Here is a 24894-nt window from a genome sequence, read left to right on the forward strand (position 1 = left end):
AATGGTTTAAGCATCCATCCAAGATGTATATACCAATTAGTTAGAAATATCAGCTTTAAAGTTTGGATTCCAATCAGACTATCAATTGCTAGTTCAATGACCATAGGCAAATTGCTTTACCCCTCTAATCTTCAATATCTTCATTTGTAAACATGAGTATGCTAACACCTATCATACAGGTTTACTGAAGGATTAAATGATAAAACAAATGCATAACATTTAAGGTGTCTACCAAAAAAGAAAACATTTGCTACTATTACTAGTACTATTACAACCTTAATAATGTAAAATACTATACATACATATAGAAAAAAGATGAAAAAAGTGAATTTAATTTTCTTCCTTGTATTTGGCCTATACTTCCTAATACATAATATTGTTATCAGAAAAAAATTTAATGAGAGAAACATTAGCGCTTCACATGCTTTATACTCACCTCTTAAGAAACATGGCCCCTCTCTGTCAACACAGACCTCTACACACACTCTTAAGCAAATAATATTTACACACTCACCTGAAGCACAGTAAGTTGGAATTTAGTCCCCTTCTCTGGTCGAGGACAGGAAGCTCTTCTTTGTTTGCTCCGATCTTGTTTGCCATTTCCATATAGGTTATCAGGAGTATTGATGTTTTCCTTCACAGCTGCCACATCTTGATTCAGACTAGTTATTTAAAAAAAAAAAAAAGCAACTCCTATTCAATTTCTCAGAGCAAACACTATGCCATAATTCTCAAAGCCCAATATTTAACCCAAATCAGAATTATCATCGGAAATTCTATGATAGCTAGAATAATTCCATTCTCATAGCAAAATTCTAGACAACTTCCAATTATAAAATAATACATTATGAATTTAAGGAAAATAAATAAGAAATATAATATGTGAGAGTATACAAATAGCAAATTGTACACCCATTTAAGGGTGAATTTAATAGTATGTGAATTATATCTCAATAAAGATGTTTTTAAAAATTATGAAACACTGAGATAATATGTATTTATTTGGCAATCACCCGACACTAGTGGGAATGAAAGAAAAACACTGTCAGTGATGGACCTCTGTGGAACCTTTTATCAGAGGATTCTCTTGATCAGCTTTATCTTGTTTGTTTTTTGGGTATATTATTAATTTGTTCAAATAAAACTTCTAAAAACCAATTTTCACTCAAAATATACCTGTTTATGTGAAAAAAATCAATAGGGTATATATAGATAGACCAAGTGAGGAAGAAAGGAATAGGGCAAGAGAAAGAACAAAAAATGAAAATCCAATGAAGAAAATGTACTAGTGGGTTGTTGGAAGATAGCAGTGGAGTAGGAGTACTTTAAGCTCACCTTGTCCCACAAATACAACCAGATAACTATCAAATAATCCTAAATACACCAGAAAATGACCTGAAGACTGGCAGAGCATACTACACAACTAAAGGTAGAAAAGAGGCCACATGGAAGAAGGTAAAAAGTGCAGAGATGTGGTTGGGGAGTGAAATGGACCATGACCATGGGAGTGGAGAGAATGCACTGGTTGTAGAGAAGGGTGAGACAGACTAACACGCAGGGGAGTGCTTGGGGGAAACAAATTCCATAGCAATTGGCTTGTAAAGCAAGAGGGGCCAAATTTCATGACTGCTGGCAACTAGAGGGGCATAAAGTCTGGAGTTTTAAAGGTCACTGGGCTTGGCTAGGATACAGCATGGAGGGCATTACGTTGCTCTTGCAGAGAAGGCAGGCAAACAACCTGTGGGTATACAGCACAGAAACAGTGATATGAAAAGTACCTGGCACATACAGTGGAGAGGGTTATTTGTTTATTTTGGACCACATCCAAGAGAGGCAGTGTTCACGGAGAGAAATCTTCAGGAAGAAAATAACAAGACAGTGCCATTTCTCTCCACTGACCCTAAGCATAAGCACAGGGACACCTATAGGAACCAACACAACACCAACACTCGCTTACACCAAGCCCTGTCCCCCATATTCCAGTGGAACCACTCTTCTCATTTTCCACTGATGCCTTAGCAGTCCCCTCCTCTAGAAAACTGGCCCCAAACCCTGCTCACACCACACCTTCCCACTCAGGAGTTTTGAGGAGCCTCAGTTACAGCAGCAGTGGCAACAGGTCTCATTTCACAAACAGACCAGAGCACACCTAAGTTAAAACGTGCCACATTCAGTCCAGGGACCAGACATTCCTTGTAATAGGCAAACAAAGCCTCTATAGACGACTGACCTAAAGGATACAGCAGCAAAGACAAAACATAAGAGCACATGCAGAACACACTAGAGACACTCCAGGAAGCACCAGGCCTAGGGAAACAGGGGACACTACATGGCAGGGCACTACAGGATCTCTTCATCGTAAGATCATTACCCTGAGGAACAGAAGATGTAGCTTATTTCCTAACACAGACAAATGGACACAGAAATGTAGGTAAAATGAAAAGACAGAGAAATTTACCCCAAATTAAAGAACAGTACAAGGCCATGGCCAGAGATCTAAGCAAAACAGAAATAAGTAACATGCCCAATAGAGAATTTAAAGTAATGATCACAAAGATACTCACTGGACTTGAGAAAAGAGTGGAAGACATCAGTGAGACCCTTAACACAGAGATAAGGAATAAAATAGCATTGATAAAGGGCTCAATAAACCAAATGAGAAGCATGCTAGATGGAATGAACAGCAGGATGGAAGAAGCAGAGGAACAACTCAGTGACCTAGAAGACAGAATAATGGAAAGTAATCAAGTTGAACAAGAGAGAAAAGAACTATGAAAAATGAAAACAGACTTAGGGAACACAGTGACTCCACCAAATGTAATAATATTCATATTATAGGAGTCCTAGAAGAAGGAAGACAAAAGAGGGTACAAAATTTACTTGAAAAAATAATAGTTGAAAACTTCTCTGATCTGGGGAAGGTAACAGACATCCAGATCCAGGAGGCACAGGGAACTCCCATCAAAATTAACAAAAGGAGGTCAACACCAAGATATATTGTAATTAAACTGGCAAAATATAGTGATAAAGAAAAAAATTTTAAAGCAGCAAGGCAAAAGAAGATACCCAAAAGGCTAGAAACCCAAAAAGGCTAGCAGGGGATTTTTCAGCAGAAACTTTTCAAGCCAAAAGTGAGTGGCCTTATATATTCAAACTGCTGAATGGGAAAAATCCGTAGCTAAGAATACTCTATTCAGCAAGGCTATCAATCAGAATAGAAGGAGAGATAAAGAGCTTCCTAGGCAAATAAAAACTAAAGGAGTTCATGACCAAAAAACCAACCCTGTAAGAAATATTTAAGGGGACTCTTTGAGTGGAAAGGAGAGACCAAAAGTGACAGTATAAAAGTAGGAAACAAAAGGAGTAAAAAATAATATTTCTGTCAAAAATCAGACAAGGCATTCACAAAATAAAAGGAAAATGTGTCAAATATGTAAATACGGGAAATATGATAAAATATACCTAAAATGTGGGCAGGAGAGAAGTAAAGAATGGTTCTAATTTTTAATGATGATAAAATTAATATAGACAGCTATATGCTTAAGAGGTTATATACAAACCTAATGTTAACCATGTATCAAAAATCATTAATAAGTATGTAAAGAACAAAGAGAAAAAATCCAAATATATCAATAAGGAAAATCATCAATGATCAGAGAAAATGATCAGAGAAAATCTTCAGAAACCACAAAACAAATAATAAAATGAGAATACATTATCAATAATTACTTTGAATATAAATGGACTAAATGCTCCAATCAAAAGACATCGGCAGCACATATACTAAAAGACATAGGAGGACAGAATGGAAAGAAAGCAAGACAAATCTATATGTGGCTTATAAGAGACCCATTTTAGACCTAAAGACACAAGCAGAATGAAAATGAGGGGGTGGAGAAATGTCTATCATAAAAATGGATGTCAACAGAAAGATGAGGAGCAATACTTATAACAGAGAAAATAGACTTTAAAACAAAGACAGTAACAAGAAACAAAGAAGGACACTATATAATCATAAAGGGGATATCCAACAAGAAGTTGTAACAATTCTTAGGACACCCATCTTACGAGCAACAAAAGACATAAAACAGTTAATAACAAACATAAAAATCAATAATAATACAATAATAGTTGGGTACTTTAACACCCAACTTACATCAGTGGACAGATCATTTAAACAAAACATCAACAAGAAAACAATGGTTTTGAATGCCACACCGGAACAGCTGGATTTAACAGATACATTCAGAACATTCTATCCCAAACAGCAGAATACATGTTCTTTTAAAGTGCACATGAAACATTCTCCAGAATAGATCACATATTAGATCTCAAAACAAGTCTCATGAAATTGAAGACGATTTAAGTCATACCATGCATATTTTCAGGCCACAATGCTACAAAACTAGAAGTCAACCACAGGAAAAAAATCTGTAAAGATCACAAATACATGCAGGTTAAATAACATGCTACTAAACAATGAATGGCTCAACCAGGAAATCAAGGAAGAAATAATAGCACATGGAAACAAATGAAAATGAAAACACAAGGTTCCAAAACCTCTGGGATGGAGCAAAAGCAGTTCTAAGAGGGAAGTTCAAGGCAATTCAGGCCTACCTCAAGAAGCAAAAAAAAAAAAAAAAAAAAAAAAAAACCTCAAATAAATCACCTAACCTTACACTCAGTTTCTCTGACAGAAAAAGTACAACAAACAAAACCTAAAACCAGCAGAAGGAATGAAATAATAAATATTAGAGCAGAAATAAGTGATATAGAAACTAAAGAAACAATAGAACAAATCAATGAAATCAGGAACTGGTTCTTTGAAAAAAATTAATAAAATTGGTAGACCTCTAGTTATACTTATCAAAAAAAAAGGAGAAAGGACCCAAATAGACAAAATCACAAATAAGGGAGGATAAATAACCGCCAACACTATAGAAATATGAACAATTATAAGAGTGTATTATGAAAATCTATATGCCATCAAACTGGACAATCTAGAAAACATGGATAAATTCATAGAAACATATAAACTCCCCAAATTGAAACATGAAGAAATAGAAAATCTTAGCAGATGGATAACCAGCAAAGGAATAGAATCAGTAATCAAAAAACTCCCAACAAACAAACGTCCAGGACCAGATGGCTTCACAGGCAAATTCTACCAAACATTTAAAGAAGAGTTAATACTTACTCTTCTCAAACTATGCCAAAAAATAGCAAAGGAAATAAAACTTCCAAATTCATTCTATGAAGCCAGCATTACCCTGATACCAAAACCAGATAAAGACACCATAGAAAAGAGAACCACAGGCCAATATCCCTTATTCCTGCTGAATATACATGCAAAAGTCCTCAACAAAATACTAGCACACTGAATCCAACAATACATTAAAAACATCATCCACCACAATCAAGTGGGACTTATTCCAGGGTTTCAAGAGTGACTCAATATTGGCAAATCACTCAATGTATTACATCATATCAATAAGAGAAAAGATAAGAACCATATGATCATTTCAATAGATGCAGAAAAAAAGCATTTGGCAAAGTACAACATCAATTCTTGAGAAAAACCCTCAACAAAATAGGTTTAGAGGAAACATATCTCAACATAATAGAGGCCATCTACATAAATCCCACAGGCAACATCATACTTAATGGGGAAGAACTGAGATTTTCCTCTAAGGTCAGCAACAAGACAAAGATGTATACTCTTACCACTTTTATTCAACATAGTATTGGAAGTCTTAGCCACAGAAATCAGACAACAACAAAAAAATAAAATAAAAAGGCATCCAAATTGATAGGAAGAAGTAAAACTTTCACTATTGCAGATGACATGATACAAAATATAGAAAACCCAAAAGACTCCACCACAAAACTACTGTAACTGATGAAGAAATGCAGTAAGGTCACAGGATACAAAATCAATATACAGAAATCTGTTGCATTTCTGTACACCAATAATGTAACAGCAGAAAGAGAAATTAAGAAAGCAATCCCATTTACAATTGTACCAAAAATAATAAAATACTTAGGAATAAACCTAACCAAAAAGGTGAAAGATCTGTACTCTGAAAACTATAAAACACTGATGAAAGAAATCCAAGATGACACAATGAAATGGAAAGACATTCCATGCTGAGGAATTAGAAGAATAAATATTGTTAAAATGTCTATACTGCCCAAAGTAATCTACATATTCATTGCAATCCCTAACAAAATACCAACATGTTTTTTCACAGAACCAGAATAAATGATCCTAAAATTTGTATGAAACCACAAAAGACCCTGAAAAGCCAAAGCAATGTTGAAAAAGAAAAGTAAAGCTGGAGGCATCACAATTCCAGACTTCAAGTTATATTACAAACCTGTAGTAATCAAAACAGTACAAAAATAGACACATAGGGGCGCCTGGGTGGTGCAGTCGGTTAAGCGCCCGACTTCAGCCAGGTCACGATCTCGAGGTCCGGGAGTTCGAGCCCCGCGTCAGGCTCTGGGCTGATGGCTCGGAGCCTGGAGCCTGTTTCCGATGCTGTGTCTCCCTCTCTCTCTGCCCCTCCCCCGTTCATGCTCTGTCTCTCTCTGTCCCAAAAATAAATAAAAAACGTTGAAAAAAAAATAAAAAAAAAAATAGACACATAGATCAATAGGACAGAACAGAATTCCAGAAACAAACCCACAACTATAGGTCAATGAATCTTCGACAAAGCAGGGAAGAATGTCCAATGGGAAAAGAATGTCTCTTCAACAAATGGTGTTGGGAAAACTGGACAACATGCAAAACAATGAAACTGGATCACTTTCTTACACCATATGTAAGAATAAATTCAAAATGAATTAAAGACCTAAACATGAGACATGAAACCATAAAAATCCTAGAAAAGATCACAGGCAGTATGTTCTTTGACACAGGCTGTAGCGACTTCTTTCTAGGGTGTCTCTTGAGGCAACAGAAACAAAAGTAAAAATGAACTATTAGAACTACATCAAAATGAAAAGCTTCTGCATAGCCAAGGAAATAGTCAACAAAACTGATAGACAACCTACTGAATGGGATAAGGCATTTGCAAATGACATATTCAATAAAGGGTTAGTACTAAAAATATATAAAGAACTTACAAAACTCTACACCACAAAGACAAATAATCCCAATTTAAAAATGGGCAGAAGGAATGACCAAACATTTCTCCAAAGAAGACATTCAGATGGACGACAGACATATGAAGAGATGTTCAATATCACTTATCATCAGAGAAATGTTACCAAAGCTACAATAAGATATCTCACACCTGCCAGAATGCTTAAAATCAACAACAGAAGAATCAACAAGTGTTGGTGAGGATGTGGAGAAAAAGGAACCCTACTGCACTTTTGGTGAGAATAAAAACTGTTGCAGCCACTGTGGAAAACATTATGGAGGTTCCTCAAAAAGTTAAAAATAGAACTACCCTATGATCCAGCAATTACATTAAATGGGGATTTACCCAAGGAATACAAAAACACTAATTCAAAGGGATACATGCATACTAATGTTTATTGCAGTATTATTTATAATAGCCAAATTATGGAAGCAGTCCAAGTGTCCATTGATTGATGAAAGGATAAAAAAGAGGTGGTGTATATATATACAATGGAGTACTATTCAGCCATAAAAATGAATGAAATCATGCTATTTGCAATGACATGGTGGAGCCAGAGAGTATAATGCTATGCAAAATAAGTTAGAGAAAGACAAATACCATATAATTCCACTCATATGTGGAACTGAAGAAAAACAAATGAGCAAAGGGAAAAAAATTTAGAGAGGAGAGAGAGACAAATGAAGAAACAGACTCCTAATTATAAAGAACAAAGTGAGTATCACCAGAGTGGAAGAGGGTGAGGGGAATGGGCTAAATAGGTAATGGGGATTAAGGAGTACACTTGTCATAATGAGCACTGTGAATCGTTTGAAGTTGTTGAATCACTATGTTGTACAACTGAAACTAATAAAACGTTGAATGTTAAAAAAAATGAAAAAAAACACATATTTAAAGGAAAAAGGGAAATATGGTATATACATGTTTACACATACCCATGTGTGTACGTACACACACACACACACACACACACACACACACACACACAGGAATACTATTTGGCCATAAAAATGTATGGAGTCTTGCTATTTGTAACAACATAAATGGACCCTGAGGACACTATTTTCCTCACTATGTTTCTCATGCTAAGTGAAATAAGAAAGAGAAAGACAAATATCATATGATCTTAGTTATATGTGGAATTAAAAGAAAAAAAACCAAGCAGACTCATATATACAGAACAGATTAATGATTAATCATTGCCAGAGGTTGTCAGACATGCGAAATTGGGTTGGGCAGAATGGGTGAAGGCAGTCAAAAGATATAAACTTCCAGTTATAAAATAAGCAATTCCTGGGATGTCATGTACATCATGGTGACTACAGTTATTAATATTGTATTATATATTTCAAAGTTGCTAACAGATTAAAGTTCTCATCATAAGAAAAGAAATTCTGTTACTCTGTATGGTGATAGATGTTCACTACACTTACCGTGGTGATCATTTTGCAATATATACAAATATCAAATCATTATGTTGTATACTTGAAACTAATATAAGTTTGTATGTCAGTTATACCTCAATAAAACAAGTACATAATAAAACACTACAATTCTAGTAAAAAAAATAAAAATGAATGATGTCAAAATGGTTCAATGTGATTAATTCTAACCAGTTATATTTTGCAGGTTCACATCAATATGAAAGGGCAGCTTTCAGTTTATTTGTGTCAGGGCATGTTTCAGTATTTTCTTTAATAAGTTTGAAGATATTTCAATAAATAGAAAAATTCCAATAAAGACGTTTGAAAATTAAATGAGAAGATCTGTTAGCAGCAAAAACGTATCTTTTGAATTAATTTTTAGGTACTTTCTCTTAGAAGCTACTTATGATATATTCATATAAAGATACAAAAGGAAATATAAAACTCCTAAAATTTTTCCTATGTCCACGTGAAAAACATTTGCATAAACACGAGTGGTAGAGGAAGATACATTAATACTGCTCTTAGTTTTTTAATATACAAAGAAATAACAGTAACAAATTACACCTTCAAAGGATAAAAGGGAGGGGTGCCTGGGTGGCTCAGTCAGTTGAGTGTCAGACTTTGGATCAGGTCACGATCTCACAGTTTAAGAGTTCAAGCCCCGTGTCAGGCTCTGTGCTGACAGCTCAGAGCCTGGAGCCTGCTTTGGATTCTGTGTCTCCCTCTCTCTCTGCCCCTCCTCCACTTGCACTCTGTCACTCTCTCTCTCTCTCAAAAATAAACATTAATTTAAAAAAAAAAGATAAAAGGGACATAATTCTAGTCAATGGGGCTATATCATTCACATTTCAAAGTAATCTTAAAACACCAGGTGAGGTTTTGGGACAAGATGGCAGAAATTAAATTCTCTCTGTTCTTCCTCTTAAGTATAACTAAATAATGTGGAAATAATAGAGTGCACAATCAGCTGGGTACTGAAGGATGAAAATTTGAAGGTGGACTAACTAGGGACTCCCAGGACTTGTGGAAAAACAAATCAGTTTGGCATCTCCCAATTCCCCACCCAGTGACAAGACAGTCCAGTGACAAGACAGTCCAGGCTCAGCATCTCCTGACTCAAAGGCAAAAGGCTCAAAGGCAAAGGCAGCACAAGCCCAGTAATGTCCTGACCCCCAACCGAGCAGAAGGCAGTTCAGGTGGGCTTTTTCCTCCCCTGGTAACACTGGTGGGAGTTCCACTAGTAGCATGTGGCCTGGAGTTCTGGCCCAGGTCAGCAGCAGTGGGGCCCAGTGCTGTCAGATGAACCAAGCAGACCTAACTAGTACTACAAAGACTCTGAAAACTAAATTGTCATTAGAACCACAGCCCACAAAAGTAGACCAGGACCAATGCATCTAAATAGGGTAATTGCCTGCTAAAATAGAATAATGTATTTAAATAGGATCCAGAGTCTCCCAAAATATATCCAAAATGTCCAGAAGACAAATGAAAATTCCTTGTCATACCAAAAGCCAGGAAAATCATAATCTGAATGTAAAAATACAATCAAGAGATGCCAACAACAGGCTGAATTAGATATTGGAATTATCTGCCAGGGATTTTAAAGCAGCCATCACCAAAATGCTTCAATGAACAATTACAAATAACCTTGAAGCAAATGCAGAAACAGAAAATCTCATAGAAAAATAGAAGATATTGGGGTGCCTGGGTGGCTCAGTCGGTTAAGTGTCCATCTTCGGCTCAGGTCATGATCTCACAGTTTGTGAGTTAGAGCCCCGCATCAGGCTGTCAGTGCAGAGCCCGCTTTGGATCCTCTGTCCCCTTCTCTCTCTGCCCCTCCCCTGCTCATTCTCTCTCTCTCTCCCAAAAATAAACGAACATTAAAAAATTTTTTTAATAAAAAAATTTTTAAAAAGAAAAATAGAAGATATTAAAAGAGTTAAGTGGAATTCCTAAAAATAAAGCACAAAGGAAGTGACATCACCTAGATGGCAACATAGGTTGTTTCCGACTTGGCTCACAAAAGCAACTAATAACTATTCAAGAACAATATACCACTGAAAGAATCCTAGAACAAGGGGGTGAAGCTGAGGCAACCTTCTGCACCACAGAGACCACATCAGACTGGATTAAAAGGGTAAGAGAAGTGGCTATACATTGGTCATGTTGCACCTCCCCGAGACCAGCACATGTGAAGAGTTCTCTCCTGAGCCTCCAGTACATCCAGTGGGAAAACAGAACCTGGGGGGAAAACAAGCCCTCCCTCAGCATTGTGGGTTGCTTTATCAGAGCCCCTATTTTGATCTCGCACCACAGGTATTGCAGGGGAATCTGCAGGGCTCCACCACTGGGAATTCGAGTATGACAGGGAAAGAGGGGCTTTCAAAGGCCAGCACACGGATCTTGGCAGACCAAATTCATACTTGCAGTGCTCAAGCAGTAATCCCAAACAATGGTTTTGCTCATCTGTAGAACCAAGTCGGGGATATATTCTGACTAGTAAGATATCATTGTGGTTTTATGTGCATTACCCTAGTGACTAGTGATGTTGAACATCTTTTCATATACTTGTTGGCCTGTTGTATATCTTGTTTAGAGAAATGTCTATTCAGGTCCTTTGTCCACTTTTTAATTGGGTTATTGATTTTATTGTGAGTTGTAGGAGTTCTTTATATATTCTGGATATTAACCCATTATCAGATATATAGTTTACAAATATTTTTCCTATTCCATAGGTATTCTTTTAACTTTGTTGATGGTTTCTTTTGTTGTGAAGTCTTTTAGTTTATGTAGTCCCACTTGTTTATTTTTTATTTTGTTGCTCATGTTTTAGGTGTCATATCCAGAAAATCACTACCAAGACCCATGTCTAGGAGCTTTATTCCTGTGTTTTCTTCTAGGAGTTTCATGGCTTCACGTCTTACATTTAAGTCTTTAATCCATTTCAAGTTAACTTTTGTGAGTGGTATAAGATATGGATCCAGTTTCATTCTTTTACCTGTGTATATCCAATTACCCCAGCCCCATTTCTTTTCTCCAATGAGTATTCTTGGCTCCCTTGTGACATAATAGTTGACCTGTATATGCTTGGGTTTATTTCTGGGCTCCTGATTGTGCTCCATTGGTCTATTTGTCTGCTTTTATGCCAGTATGATACTGTTTTGATGACTATAACTTTATAGTATAGCTTGAAATCACGAAGTGTGATGCCTCCTGCTTTGTTTTTTCTTTCTTAGGATTTATTTGGCTATTTAGGGTCTTTTCTGCTTCCATATATATTTTAGGAGTGATTTTTCTTCCTCTATGATAAATGCCACTGGAATCTTTACAGGGATTGCATTGAATCTATAAATGGCTTTCAGTAGTACTGACATTTTTAACAATACTCACTCTGCTAAGCCATAAACACAGAAGACCTTTTTATTTACTTGTGATTTCTTTGATTTCTTTCACCCATGTCTTGTAGTTTTCAGAGTAGAAATCTCCCCCCTCTTTAAATTTAACACTTAAGTACTTTGTTGTTTTGGATGCTACTGTAAATGGGATTGATACCTTTTATCTCTTTCTTTGCCTGATTTCTCTAGCTAGGACTTTTAGTGTATTGTTGAATAAGAGTGGTGAGAATGGGTACCCTTGTCTTGTTCCTAATATTAGAAGAAAAGCTTTCAACCTTTCATCACTAAGTAAGATGTTAGCTGTGGATTTGTCTTACATGGCCTTTATTATATTGAGATGTGTTCCTTCTAGGTCTAATTTCTTAAGAGTTTTTACTATGATTATTTATGTCAGAGGAGTTTTCTGTATCTACTGAGATGATCATATGATTCTTCTCTTTCATTCTACTAATATGATCATATGATTAATTTCTTTCAATCCAATCATTGATTGATTTGCATTTGTTGAACCATCCTTGCATCCTAGAGATACATGTCACTTGATTAAAGTATATGATCCTTTTAATGTGCTGTTGAACTCAGTATGCTAGTATATTACTGAGAGTTTTTACATCTAAATCAGGGAATAGGCTTATCATTTTAATTTCTAGTAGTATCCTTTTCTGGTTTGGGTATCTAGATAATGCCAGTGGGGCTTGAACTCACGAACCACACGATCATGACCTGCGCCGAAATCAAGAGTCTGATGCTAAATCTACCGAGACATCTGGGCAACCCCCTTAATGCAAATATTGTTTCTTTTCTTTTTGTCCTCTAACTTCCATCGGCTTTCTTCACTCTGCTTCACTCTTTTTTAATTTTTGCTACTCTGCTTAATTTCTAATGTCTTATTTACAAGTCACTAATTCTTTCTTCTGCGTGGTTTAGTTTACTTTAGAAACTCTCTGTGGAATTCTTCAGTTACATTGTATTTTTCACCACTAGGATTTCTGGATTTTTTTAAAAAAAATTTTTAATGTTTATTTATTTTTGAGAGAGAGAGAGAGAGCAGGGGAGGGGCCGAGAGAGATGGAGACACAGAATCCGAAGCAGGCTCCAGGGTCCGAGCTGTCAGCACAGAGCCCGATGCAGGGCTCAAACTCACAAACTGTGAGCTGAAGTCAGTCACTCAACCAACTGAGCCACCCAGGCACCCCTGTATTTTTTTTTTTTGATGGTTACTATTTCCTTGTCAAACTTCTCACTCTGTTCATGGATTTTTTTCCCCTAATTTTATTTAGTTGTCTGGTCTGTGTTTTCTTACAGTTCCTGAAATTTCCTTAAATTGTGAATTCTTTGTCAGTTTCAAGATCTCCATTTCCTGGGGGTGCTTGGGTGGCTCAGTCAGTTGAGTGTCCAACTTCGGCTCAGGTCATAATCTCACGGTCAGTGAGTTCAAGCCCCGTGTCAGGCTCTGTGCTGACAGCTCAGAGCCTGGAACCTGCTTTGGATTCTGTCTCCCTCTGTCTCTGCCCCTCCCTCATTTAAGCTCTGTTCTCTCTGTCTCTCAAAAATGAATAAATGTTTAAAAAAATTTTTTTAAATGATCTCCATTTACTTAGTGTCAGTTATTGAAGGTTTATTAGTTTTCCTTAGTTGTTTCATATTTACCTGATTTTTGTAATCCTTAATTCCTTACATTGGTATCTGCACAATTGAGTAATTAGGCTCCTCTTCCAGAGTTCACAGGTTTCCTTTGGCAGAGGCAGTTCTTCACCAGTCAGCTCTGTTTGGATATGTCTGCTAGTAATGTCTTTGTGCAGGGGGCCTGCTATTATGGTCCATTTTGGGGAAGGCAACTGTTCGAGTTCTGAGGACAGGGAAGGGAGGTATGCCAATGGCTGAGAACAGTTGGATCAGACTTTTGGCTTGGTTTCCTATCCAAGTGAGGTTGCAGGATGGGCTCCATAGTTTCCTGGATTCTATGGTCAGGTTTACTAGATGGTCAGGACTGCAGATCTGAATTAGCATGCCTGACCTGGCAGGGCAGCAGGATGGGAACTGTGGTCTGTGTAGCTCATTGTTTAGGGACTCAAATCCAGCCAGTGTGTGCACTGAATTCCCTGGTCAGGCAAGGCCACCAATTTTGCTCTGCAGAGAGGGGAAGCCAGAGGCTATGTTCCCTGTTCAAATGCCATAGGGCTGTTGAATGGCTTATGCAGCTACTGATGTGCTCTAGTTAGGTTCTCTGGTGGGACAGGCTGAAGACTTTATTCAACAATGAGTAGGGGTACAGATCAGATTCTCTACCTGGACACAGGGGAAGAAGCAGCTCTAAAGTTGATGAAACTCTTTGTTCTAACTCACAAGCCTACCCACACCCCAAGTTCCCTGAACAAACAGAGCTCTTGGCCGTGTTCTGCAAACTATTGGCTCTATTTGCCTGCCTCTTGGCTCAACTGCTGCTGAACCATATAGTTCCTAGTAGTTGTTGCCACCCTTCTGGTCAGATGGGGTCAGAAGACTTTCCACAGATGGTGGGGCTATGTTTTAGTTCCCTTGCCTGAGTGGGAGGAAGAGAGGCCCCTCCAGGCTACTATCAACTTCCCAAACAGATTCTCTGGTTGGGAGGGACTGGGAACTACCCTCAGCCTTGGCTATGAATCAATCCCCTTTCCCATGCATAGCACAGGAATGTTTTACACTCAGTACTGGCTTTATTCTGGGGGCAATCAACTTTTCCCACTCGCCTCTTGGCTCAAGTGCCACAGGGCCCCACAGCTTCCAGAAGTTGTTGCTAGACCTTCTGTTCCAATAGGGCTGGAAAGCACTTTCCACAATGGGTGGTGCTGTGATTCAGCTACTTGCCTGGGTGTGGGCAAAGTGAGCTCTAGAAATATTGCCTTACACCTGTTAGAACAGCCATCATCAAAAAGACAAGATAAAAAATGCTGGCAAGGATGTGGAGAAAAGAGAACTGTTGTGCAGTTAGTGGGGTTGTAAACTGGTCCAGCCACTATGAAAAACAGTATGGAAGATCATCAAAAAATTTTAAAAAATGGAACTAGTATATGATTCAGCAATTTGACTTTGGGGAATATATCCCCCAAAAACAAAAACACTAACTCCAAAAGATAATCTGCACCCCTGTGTTCATAGCATTATTTACAATAGCCAAGACAGAACATGGAAACAACCTAACTGTCCAGATGGATGAATATATAAAGAAATTGTGGTGTACACACACACACACACACACACACACACACACACACACAAGAATATTATTCAGCCATAAAAAGGGGAAATCCTACCATTTGCAACAACATCAATGGACTCTGAAGGCATTAAGCTAAGTGAAATAAGTCAGAGAGAGAGATAAATGCTATATAATCTCATAAGTGGAATCTAAAAATAACCAAAAACCAAAATACAACAAAAAAAATCCACAGAAATTCACAGAAAAAGAGATCAGAGGTTTCCAGAGGCAGAGGGTGAGGGGAGGGGAAATTGGAAGTTCATAGTCAAAAGGTACAAATGTCCAGTTCTAAAATAAATAAGTACTGGGGGTGTAATGTACAACATGATGACTATCGTTAACACTTTTGTGTGATATATAGAAAAGCTGTTAAGAAAGGAAATCCTGTGAGTTCTCACCACAATGAGAAAATTTTTTCCCTTCTTTCTTTTTTTCTTTTTATTGTATTTATATGAGATGGATGTTACTTGAACCTACTACGGTAACCATTTCATAATGTAAATGTAAATTAAACCAGCATGGTGTATCCCTTAAACTTATACAGTCAGGTATGTCCACTATTTCTCCATAAAACTGGAACAAAAGTACAATCATAGAAATAAAAACCTCATTGAATTAGCACAATAGCAGAATGAATAGGACAAAGGAAAAAAATCAGTGAGCCTGAAGCGAGATCAATAAAAATTATCTAATCTGAACAATATAGAGAAAATATTAATTTACAACTACCAAATAATAACACAATTATATACCTGGTTGTAATTTATTTCTTTAGATTAGCTGGAATTTTACTCTATATTATACTATTCCATTTTTCTTTTTTTTAACCCTTATAAGCTTTTCTTAAGAACAGAATATTATAATAATGAGAACAAGAAAACACAGTCACTAAATTAACAATCCATATGATCATTAACATAAAAAAGTAAAAATAATACCTACTATTTTTATTGAACATACAAATATAAGAACACAGAAGCTTCTTGAATCAAGATACTCTACACACCTATTGAGTCCAAATACTTCAAAATACTCATTGTTTTCATGGTATTAATTTGAAGATACTCACCTTCTAACTAAATCTGGTTTTAGAAGAGTTGCTTGTTGTTCAACTCCAACTGCCTGGGATATAGGCTGTAAATAGTACAGAAATAAAACTTGTTATAACAGCAGGCTTCAAGCTAAAAATGCAATCTGCTATTATTTCAAAAAACATGGTTTTTACATTTCATATTTTAGTTAACTCACAAACTAGGTAGAATGTCCACATTATGGAATGTTTGATGTTATTACCAAAGACAAAGAAAAATAAAATGTAGCAGTATTCATATTCATTAAGATTTTCCATTAAAAAAGATAGCATTCTTTTATATACCTTTGTTTGTGTTATTTTTCAATGGAGAACATCAACACTCAGCTTCCAGGCCTGATGGAAAAACCAGTACTAAAAGGGAGAGTTGCTGCCATTTCACAAATAGATGAATAAATGAATCAAACTTTCCCTTATTGCATGTTCTGGCTCTTTCTCACTCTCTTTACACTAAACTGCTGACAACTATCCCTTTGAGGTGTTAGTATCAGCAGCTGCAATACTGGCTTCTAGGAGAAAAGCTTAAGCCCTCTAAGAAGGAAAATGCCAACCATGTTGGAAAAAAAATTGTAAACATTTATCTAATCCATCCTATGTACTGCCACTGGTGATAGCCCAGTGACCTTAAAACGCAAATCTACCAAAACTGATGTCTGCCCTACCAAGTTTAAACCCTCTATGATGGTTCCCTATAAATAAGGTTAAGTTCCTTTGGACGGCAAAGTCCTCAGTGAACTGGTCCCTGCCACATTCTCTAGACTCCTCTACTTGAAGCCACACTGAACTGTAGCTCCTTTGAATGAGTTGGGCTCTTCCATATGCTGTGACTCTACTCATGTTCCTTCATCTTCCTAGTCTATTTCAACTCCTCCTCAGTCCTGTCCATTCTATGGATGGAACTCCTTTATATAAGAAGCTTCTATCATAGTAGGTTCCAGATAGTCCAGCAAAATCACTTTGGGTACTCTTTAAAAAACATGTGCCTGGATGGCTCAGTCAGTTAAGCGTCAGACTTCGGCTCAGGTAATGATCTCACGATTCGTGAGTTTAAGCCCCACATTGGGTTCTCTACTGTCAACGCAGAGCCTGCTTTGGATCCTCTGTCTCCTTCTCTCTCTGCCCCTCCCCTGATCACTCTCTCTTTCTCTCAAAAATAAACATTAAGAAATATTTTAAAAATAAACAACATATACCTTATCTCATATCTTGTTTTCTAAACAATAAGGGATGAAGGTTTCCTAGAGAAATGACTGATTCCAACATTGGGGCAAAGAAAGTACAAGATGAAGCTGGATCATCTTGTTATGCCAAAAAATAAAGAACTGCTCAAAGAATGATGGGAACATATCAAAAATATATAGGAGTCAGCTTGAAGGGGTTCCCACTGTCCAAATATGGGACGATTTGGACATCAAAATAAATAATGATAGTAACCAGAATATAACCCATTCAATAAAATAAAAATACACGAGTTCATACTGATACAAAGTCTTTGCAGCACAAGGCAACTAATAAACACAAGGAATGATGAAATCATAAAATCATCAATGGATGATAAAACAGGTGGGTAAAAGTTACATAGATTCAGAATATCTCCCCACAGATTACTGATTAATTATAAAAGCAACAAAAAGGGTCACTTTATACTAGAAAACCATACAGCATATAGCAAGTGTCACTTTATACTAGAAAACTATACAGTATACAGCAGGCCCCATCTTAAATAAGGAATCAGATTTAACCTCAGCAATAGTGGGACAAACTGACATCACATACCTCCTAATATGATATGATGTGCAAAGAACACATTGCTTATATAGTATTCCTGACAAAAATGCATCATCTGAATCTGAACAAGACGAAATTTCAAACAAACTCAAATTGAAGGACATTCTACAAAATAACCAATCTTTAGTCTTCAAAACAATATCAATGTTATAAAAGACAAAGAAAAGCTGAGGAACTGTTCTAGATTAAAGGAGACAAGAGAGACAACACAACTAAAGGCAATGCATGATCTTCAATTAGATTTTAAATCAAGGGAGCAAAATTGCCTACATGGACATTAATTGGACAATTGGTGAAATTTTAATGTGGACAATGGTTTAAGTAATAATAATATATTTATATTAAATTCCTTGAATTTTGTCATTGTATTGTGGTTAAAAAAATGTCCTTATTCTTATACTGAAATATTTAGGAGTAAAAGGGCATTATATCTGCAACTAGTTCTCCCATGCTTCACAGGGAAAATCATGTGTGCATAAATGGATAGATGGATGGACGAATGGATGGACAGAATGACCAACCAAATAATAAATCGATGGACCATCATCCAGCAATGCCTTTTATCATGTCCCTCTTTATCATATATGTTTAATGTCTGACTCCAAGGACTCTGCTATCTTTGTATTCTCAGTTCCTCTTACCACTTACCACAGTGTCTGGCACATTTTAGGCTTCGAATAATGTTTTAAGGCAGAAAGAAATAAGAAAGAAAACACTGACATAAGAAGAAAGGCTGTGCCATAAAAATGTTCATGATCCATTATTACGAATCCTGGACACAAATCCTAAGGAAATAATACAAAGGAAGAAAAAAGTACATAGTATAAAGTTTGTTTCATAGTAAATATTCAATAAATGATAGATACCTCTGTGTTTTTATTGTGCTATTATACATAATAAAAATTGGCAGCAAATTAGTTGTTCAGGAATAGGGGAAGAGTTAGGTAAATATGAATATTTATTGTACTATTGTGTGGCCAATAAATACTAGAATTGTGAAAGCCAAGTAAAGGCAGGGAAAATCACTAATGAATGACAAAAAGTAGAAAACAAAACTGTATATGTAAATACAACCACTTACACATGTGTCAAAAGCCAGGAATACTATAACAAATATAATCACTGCCATGTCAAGGAAATAGCATTCTAGTGATTTTTTCCAATCTTACTACTTTTTATGATGTTACTACATACATTTTACAATTTAAAACTTCCAAAGGATATCAAATACTAAGCGTACAGGAAAATAGGTATTTTCATAAACCACTGGTGGGACTGTAAACTGGTTAGTCCTTTTTGAAAAGTAATTTGACAATCAATGCATAAGTCTTACAAACATGTAGCAATTACATTTCTAGAAATTTGCCCAATAATTAAAAATGTATACAAAGGAAATAATTAAGAGTAGACAGCATGATTTAGCTACAAGAATGTTCCTCACAACACGAATATAATTGCAAAGAGCAAAAAATTTAGACACTTGTTTCCTTTATTTGCTCCATTAAATAAATAATTGTATTTTACATGTTATCTTATCAGTGACAGATATATGGGTTATCTTATAAGTGAGAAAAAATTATAAAAGTATGTATACTATAGTTACATTAAAATTACATGTATGTTTAAGCATATAAAATGGTCTGGAAGAATATATGACAAGGTGTTAAGCTTATCTATATTCATTTTGCTTTGGTAATAAGAAAAAAATAAATTCAACTTTTTACAGATTTATCAACCCTCAAATCTGGTAAACACAGGGCAGATTCCCATTACTTCAATGCACAACATTATGGTCATTTTAGACAAAAGTAAAAATGGAACATTTAATTAAATCCGAAAGACATCTAAAAAAATAGCCCAGCATCTATTTGTATATATTAGTTTTGAAACTCCTCAAAATATTATGAGAGAACTTGATTTGAAGCTATCATATGAAAAGACACATGAACCGACTATTAGCCATGATTCTGAGGACACAAAGTAGCATTAATAATCCTGTTAAGGGGCGCCTGGGTGGCGCAGTCGGTTAAGCGTCCGACTTCAGCCAGGTCACGATCTCGCGGTCCGTGAGTTCGAGCCCCGCGTCGGGCTCTGGGCTGATGGCTCGGAGCCTGGAGCCTGTTTCCAATTCTGTGTCTCCCTCTCTCTCTGCCCCTCCCCCGTTCATGCTCTGTCTCTCTCTGTCCCCAAAATAAATAAACGTTGAAAAAAAAAATTAAAAAAATAAAAATAAAAAAATAATCCTGTTAATAATTAACATGTGGTTATAAAATATCATCCCAGATTGCTGTCACAGTAACTATGTCTTGTTTCTCTTTACTTAATCCATACTCTTTGCCTCTAGATTTATGCATCAAGGCACCATGTCAGTGTTCCATCTTGCTGGGTCTCAATATAATTCTTTTAAAATTTCTTTAATACAACCATTTAAGTTGGATACATTTTGTCGGATCTTGTGTGTACAAAAAAGAATTCTCATTGCCAAAGTATTTGCTTTTAGTGTTTTTAAACAGTAATTATGTTAAAGAGCTAAATATCTAACTTATAATTAGAGGCTAATCTAATTTGTCCAGGAAAAAACCTCAGTATGGGTTGACTGACTAGGTTGGAGGAGGAAAAGGAAGTCAAGAAATGGTACTTTGTGCTTATTTCTCAACTAACGCCCACCTTAAAATCCAATGAAAGACAGGCACCAATCCCCTTTCCTAATGAGACTTTGATAATTTTGATGTCTGAGACCTTGATAATTTGCTAGCAAAATTCAATAATACTGAAGTACATCTGGACACATGCAGAATGAGGACAAGGCCAAAATGAAAAGCAAAGCTAGGCGTGGATTCCATGAGCCATACCATGCTCTCTTCTCTATTTTGACATTTAGAACATTTTCTTACACTTGTTTCTAGGTCTTTCTCACCTGGGATGCTGTGAGCTATTTGAGGGAAAGACCATATCTCTAAAATTTATCACAATATTCCCAGCACCTAACCAACACCTGAAATAGGAATAGATGCTCACTCAGTAATTGTCTTTCAATATTCTCATTGCTTTTATTTTTATTATAGCAACAAACCAATCAATATTAAGCATTTATTAAGTGCTAAGCACTTAATATACATTATTTAAACTTACTTAAACCCTTATGACAACTCTGAGTAGTAAGTATTGCTATCTTCATTTTACAAATGAGCAAGCTGAGGCTGTAAGTGATAGAAACAAAAATTGAGTCAGTAAAAGGAAATTAATGAATAGATAAATAACTCCAGACAGTACTGAGGAGCAGAGACCCCTTGTGCATACCACAGAGGCTTTTCTGTTAAGTTTCGTTAGTTCCTAATCCTTTCTCCTTAACTTACTTTGTCATTATTTGCCCTCCTCCCACCAGTGATTCTCAGCCCTGGATGCAGTTTATAATCTCAAGGAAAGGAGAAGAGAAGGAGAGAAAGGGAGGAGGGGAGACAGAAAAAGAAAAAGAAAACAAAAAACAAGAAAAGAAACATCTAAAAATTTCATAAACTATCTTGTTGTATTATCAATGCTACAAAACATGTATCTCCTATGAAGTGCTTTTTATTTTTTAATAACTGCTATTTACTAAGCACTTACTACATGCCAGGCACTTCTTACATATATCTCATCTAAACCTAATGAGCCTGCAAGATAGGCATTTTTTCTGATATGATGAAAATTTTACATCATACAGAGAAGTTGAATAATTGTTCAGTGAAAACCCATGTATCTACCACTCACAGTCTATAGCATTTTAGTATAATTGCATATCACATGTATATCCATCAATCCATCTTATTTTTTACATTTCAAAGTTGCAAATCAAGACAAGCATTTTAAAATGTCATTTTACAAATGAAAACAATCAGAGCTAAAATAAATACCTTTCCTCAAATCATACAGTAAATAATTCAGAGACACTGTTCAAACTCAGGCCTAACTCAAGATACAAACTGGTTCAAGCCTATATTTATGATGCATATACCTGTTTAACAGTGAAATTTTTGTCTAATTAAAAAATTATCACTGTGTATGTCCACTTCCATATTTTTATACTTAAAAAGAATGCTTCATCTATAAAGTCATTGTTTATCCAAGCCGAATTCCTGGCCAAGCCAAGATTCCAAGTAATGAAATTTACCATAAAAAAATAAATGATCCAGGGCACCTGGGTGGCTCAGTCGGTTAAACATCAGACTTTGGGTCAGGTCATGATCTCAGGGTTCATGAGTTCGAGCCCTGTGTCGGGCTCTGTGCTGGGAGCTCAGAGCCTAGAGCCTGCTTCGGATTCTGTGTCTCCCTCTCTCTCTGCCCCTCCCCACTTGTGGTCTCTCTCTCTCTCTCTCTCTCTCTCTCTCTCTCTCTCTCTCTATCTCTCTCTCTCAAAAATAAACAAACATGAAAAAAAGAAAGAAATGATCCACAGGATATTTCCATGGACAAACTCACATCAAGACACACAGGCTATTAAACAGGCAAGGAAAAAAAGATGAAAACATACCAGCACCACAAAAACTGAAAAACAAGAGTGATAGAAACTAGGAGGAAGTTTTATTAATTATAAGGCAGGTAGAACTAGATTAAAGAAAAAAATTTACCTAGGCTTCACTCCAGGGCCTCCCTAGAGAGCACCTCATGAAAGGGAAACTAACTGAAAGTAGACTTATACTTCATACTTTCCCTGTATTATGTGCTGTTCAGTTGAGTTATCAAGGGTCTGTACCAACCAGCAAATTGATCAGGCACTGCTCTTGTTGCAGCCCTCCAAGTTTCTACAGCTATTTGGAGACAGAAACTAACCCTGTTTAAAAAAAAAAAAAAAACTGAAAGGAGTGAGAATGCATATTGGAGATAAAAAGGAGAGGACTAACTGAACCATTTAGCATTCTGGGAGGTAGAGTCCCTACAAGTAAAACCAAATCAGCAAGGATGCAGAAAGGAAAAATTTTGGTAGGTATACATGTTGAAGACTGCAGTCTTTACCATATTTGATTATTACAAGCATTAGAAAACACACTATGGGGGTAAAAGTAAACCATACCTTATTAGCGAACTATAGATCAATGCCTGTTAATAAACAGTGTACATACCCTTGTCCTTAAACTGTAGATCTGTGAAATGACTTAATCACCATTCGAAAAGACAACAGAAGTCAAAGAAAATCTACATGAAGTCAGAGAGTTGGGCAGGGGAGGCCAGATCCTATAGGGCTTTCATGCCATTAAGTATTGGTATTTTTACTATGAGTGATATGGGCAATAGAAGGTTTGGGGTAGGGTTTTGAGACATGATACGACTTGCATTTTGAGAAACTTAACAAAGGACCATGGGGGAGGGGAAGGAAAAAAAAAGTTAGAGAGGGAGGGAGACAAACCATAAGATACTCTTAAAAACTGAGAATAGGGGCGCCTGGGTGGCGCAGTCGGTTAAGCGTCCGACTTCAGCCAGGTCACGATCTCGCGGTCCGGGAGTTCGAGCCCCGCGTCAGGCTCTGGGCTGATGGCTCGGAGCCTGGAGCCTGTTTCCGATTCTGTGTCTGCCTCTCTCTCTGCCCCTCCCCCGTTCATGCTCTGTCTCTCTCTGTCCCAAAAATAAAATAAAAACGTTGAAAAAAAAAAAATTAAAAAAAAAAAAAAAAAACTGAGAATAAACTGAAGGTTGATGGGGGGTGGGAGGGAGGGGAGGGTGGGTGATGGGTACTGAAGAGGGCACCTTTTGGGATGAGCACTGGGTGTTGTATGGAAACCAATTTGACAATAAATTTCATATTTAAAAAAAATAAATAAATAAAAGGATCATTCTGCTTCTTAGAATGAGAAAAGGGGTATAAAGGAGCAAAGGCAGAAGGAAGGACAACAATTAGGCTACTGTAATCATTCAAGTAAGAGAGATTAGACCATCATGATAATGATGGAAGTGAGAAGTAGTCAGGTTGTAGATATATTTTAAAGGAAAAGCCAAAAGACTTTCTGATGATTTCAAGTGACATATGAGAAAAAGAGAAGAGTAAAAGATAACCACAAATATATGGCTTGAGTAACAAGAAAGAGTTTCCATTTGCTGAGATGGGGACAACTGTGGAAAGAACAGCCTTAGGGCAGTGGTCGGAGGGGAGTGTAAAAAAAGTGTTTGACTTTGGACACATTGAATTTGAAATGCCCATTGTATAATCAAATAGAGATGTTGTATGTATACTGAAAGAAGCATGGCAAAAACAAACAAAAACAAAAAATTCTTTCCTAGAACACAAAGTCAAAAGTAAAGTGGGCTGGAAGTATCCATACGAAACACACACACACACATATTCTGGTCTGTCTGCTGAGAACCCTGGAAACTATAACCCCCAAGTAACACAAAACACAGCCAACATCCATATTTTGGTTTCTAAATTATATTGCCCACTGAAAGGAATTAGGGCTCCATGGAAAAATGACTGATTCCAGAGGAGGGGCAGGGAAAGTACAAAATGAGCCTGAAATGCCATGCCATGCCAGAAAATAAAGAAGTACTCAAAAGAATAACAAGAACATGTTGGGGCACCTGGGTGGCTCAGTCGGTTAGGTGATCGACTTTGGCTCAGGTCATGAATACACAGTTTGTGAGTTCGAGCCCCGCATCTGGCTCTCTGCTGTTAGCAGAGAGCCGGGAGCTTGCTTTGGATTCTGTGTGTGTGTGTCTCTCTCTCTGCCCCTCCTCCCCACCCTCAAAAATAAACATCAAAATTTTTTTTTTTAAAAAAGAATAACAGGGGCGCCTGGGTGGCGCAGTCGGTTAAGCGTCCGACTTCAGCCAGGTCACG

General features: G+C 36.7%; 1 protein-coding gene across 1 annotated transcript in view; it reads right to left on the minus strand.

Moving 5' to 3' along the window:
- WNK3 (WNK lysine deficient protein kinase 3) overlaps window positions 1-24894 on the minus strand; it is a 150705-nt gene that overhangs the window by 47210 nt on the left and 78601 nt on the right. The window contains exons 10-11 of the mRNA XM_032592193.1: window positions 16278-16342; window positions 515-662 (exon numbers count right to left, since the gene is read on the minus strand). Coding sequence (XP_032448084.1) covers window positions 515-662; window positions 16278-16342 — 213 coding nt within the window. The remainder of the gene's footprint in view (window positions 1-514; window positions 663-16277; window positions 16343-24894) is intronic.

Source organism: Lynx canadensis, chromosome X (genome assembly GCF_007474595.2).
Source record: "Lynx canadensis isolate LIC74 chromosome X, mLynCan4.pri.v2, whole genome shotgun sequence".
NCBI classification, from domain to species: domain Eukaryota; kingdom Metazoa; phylum Chordata; class Mammalia; order Carnivora; family Felidae; genus Lynx; species Lynx canadensis.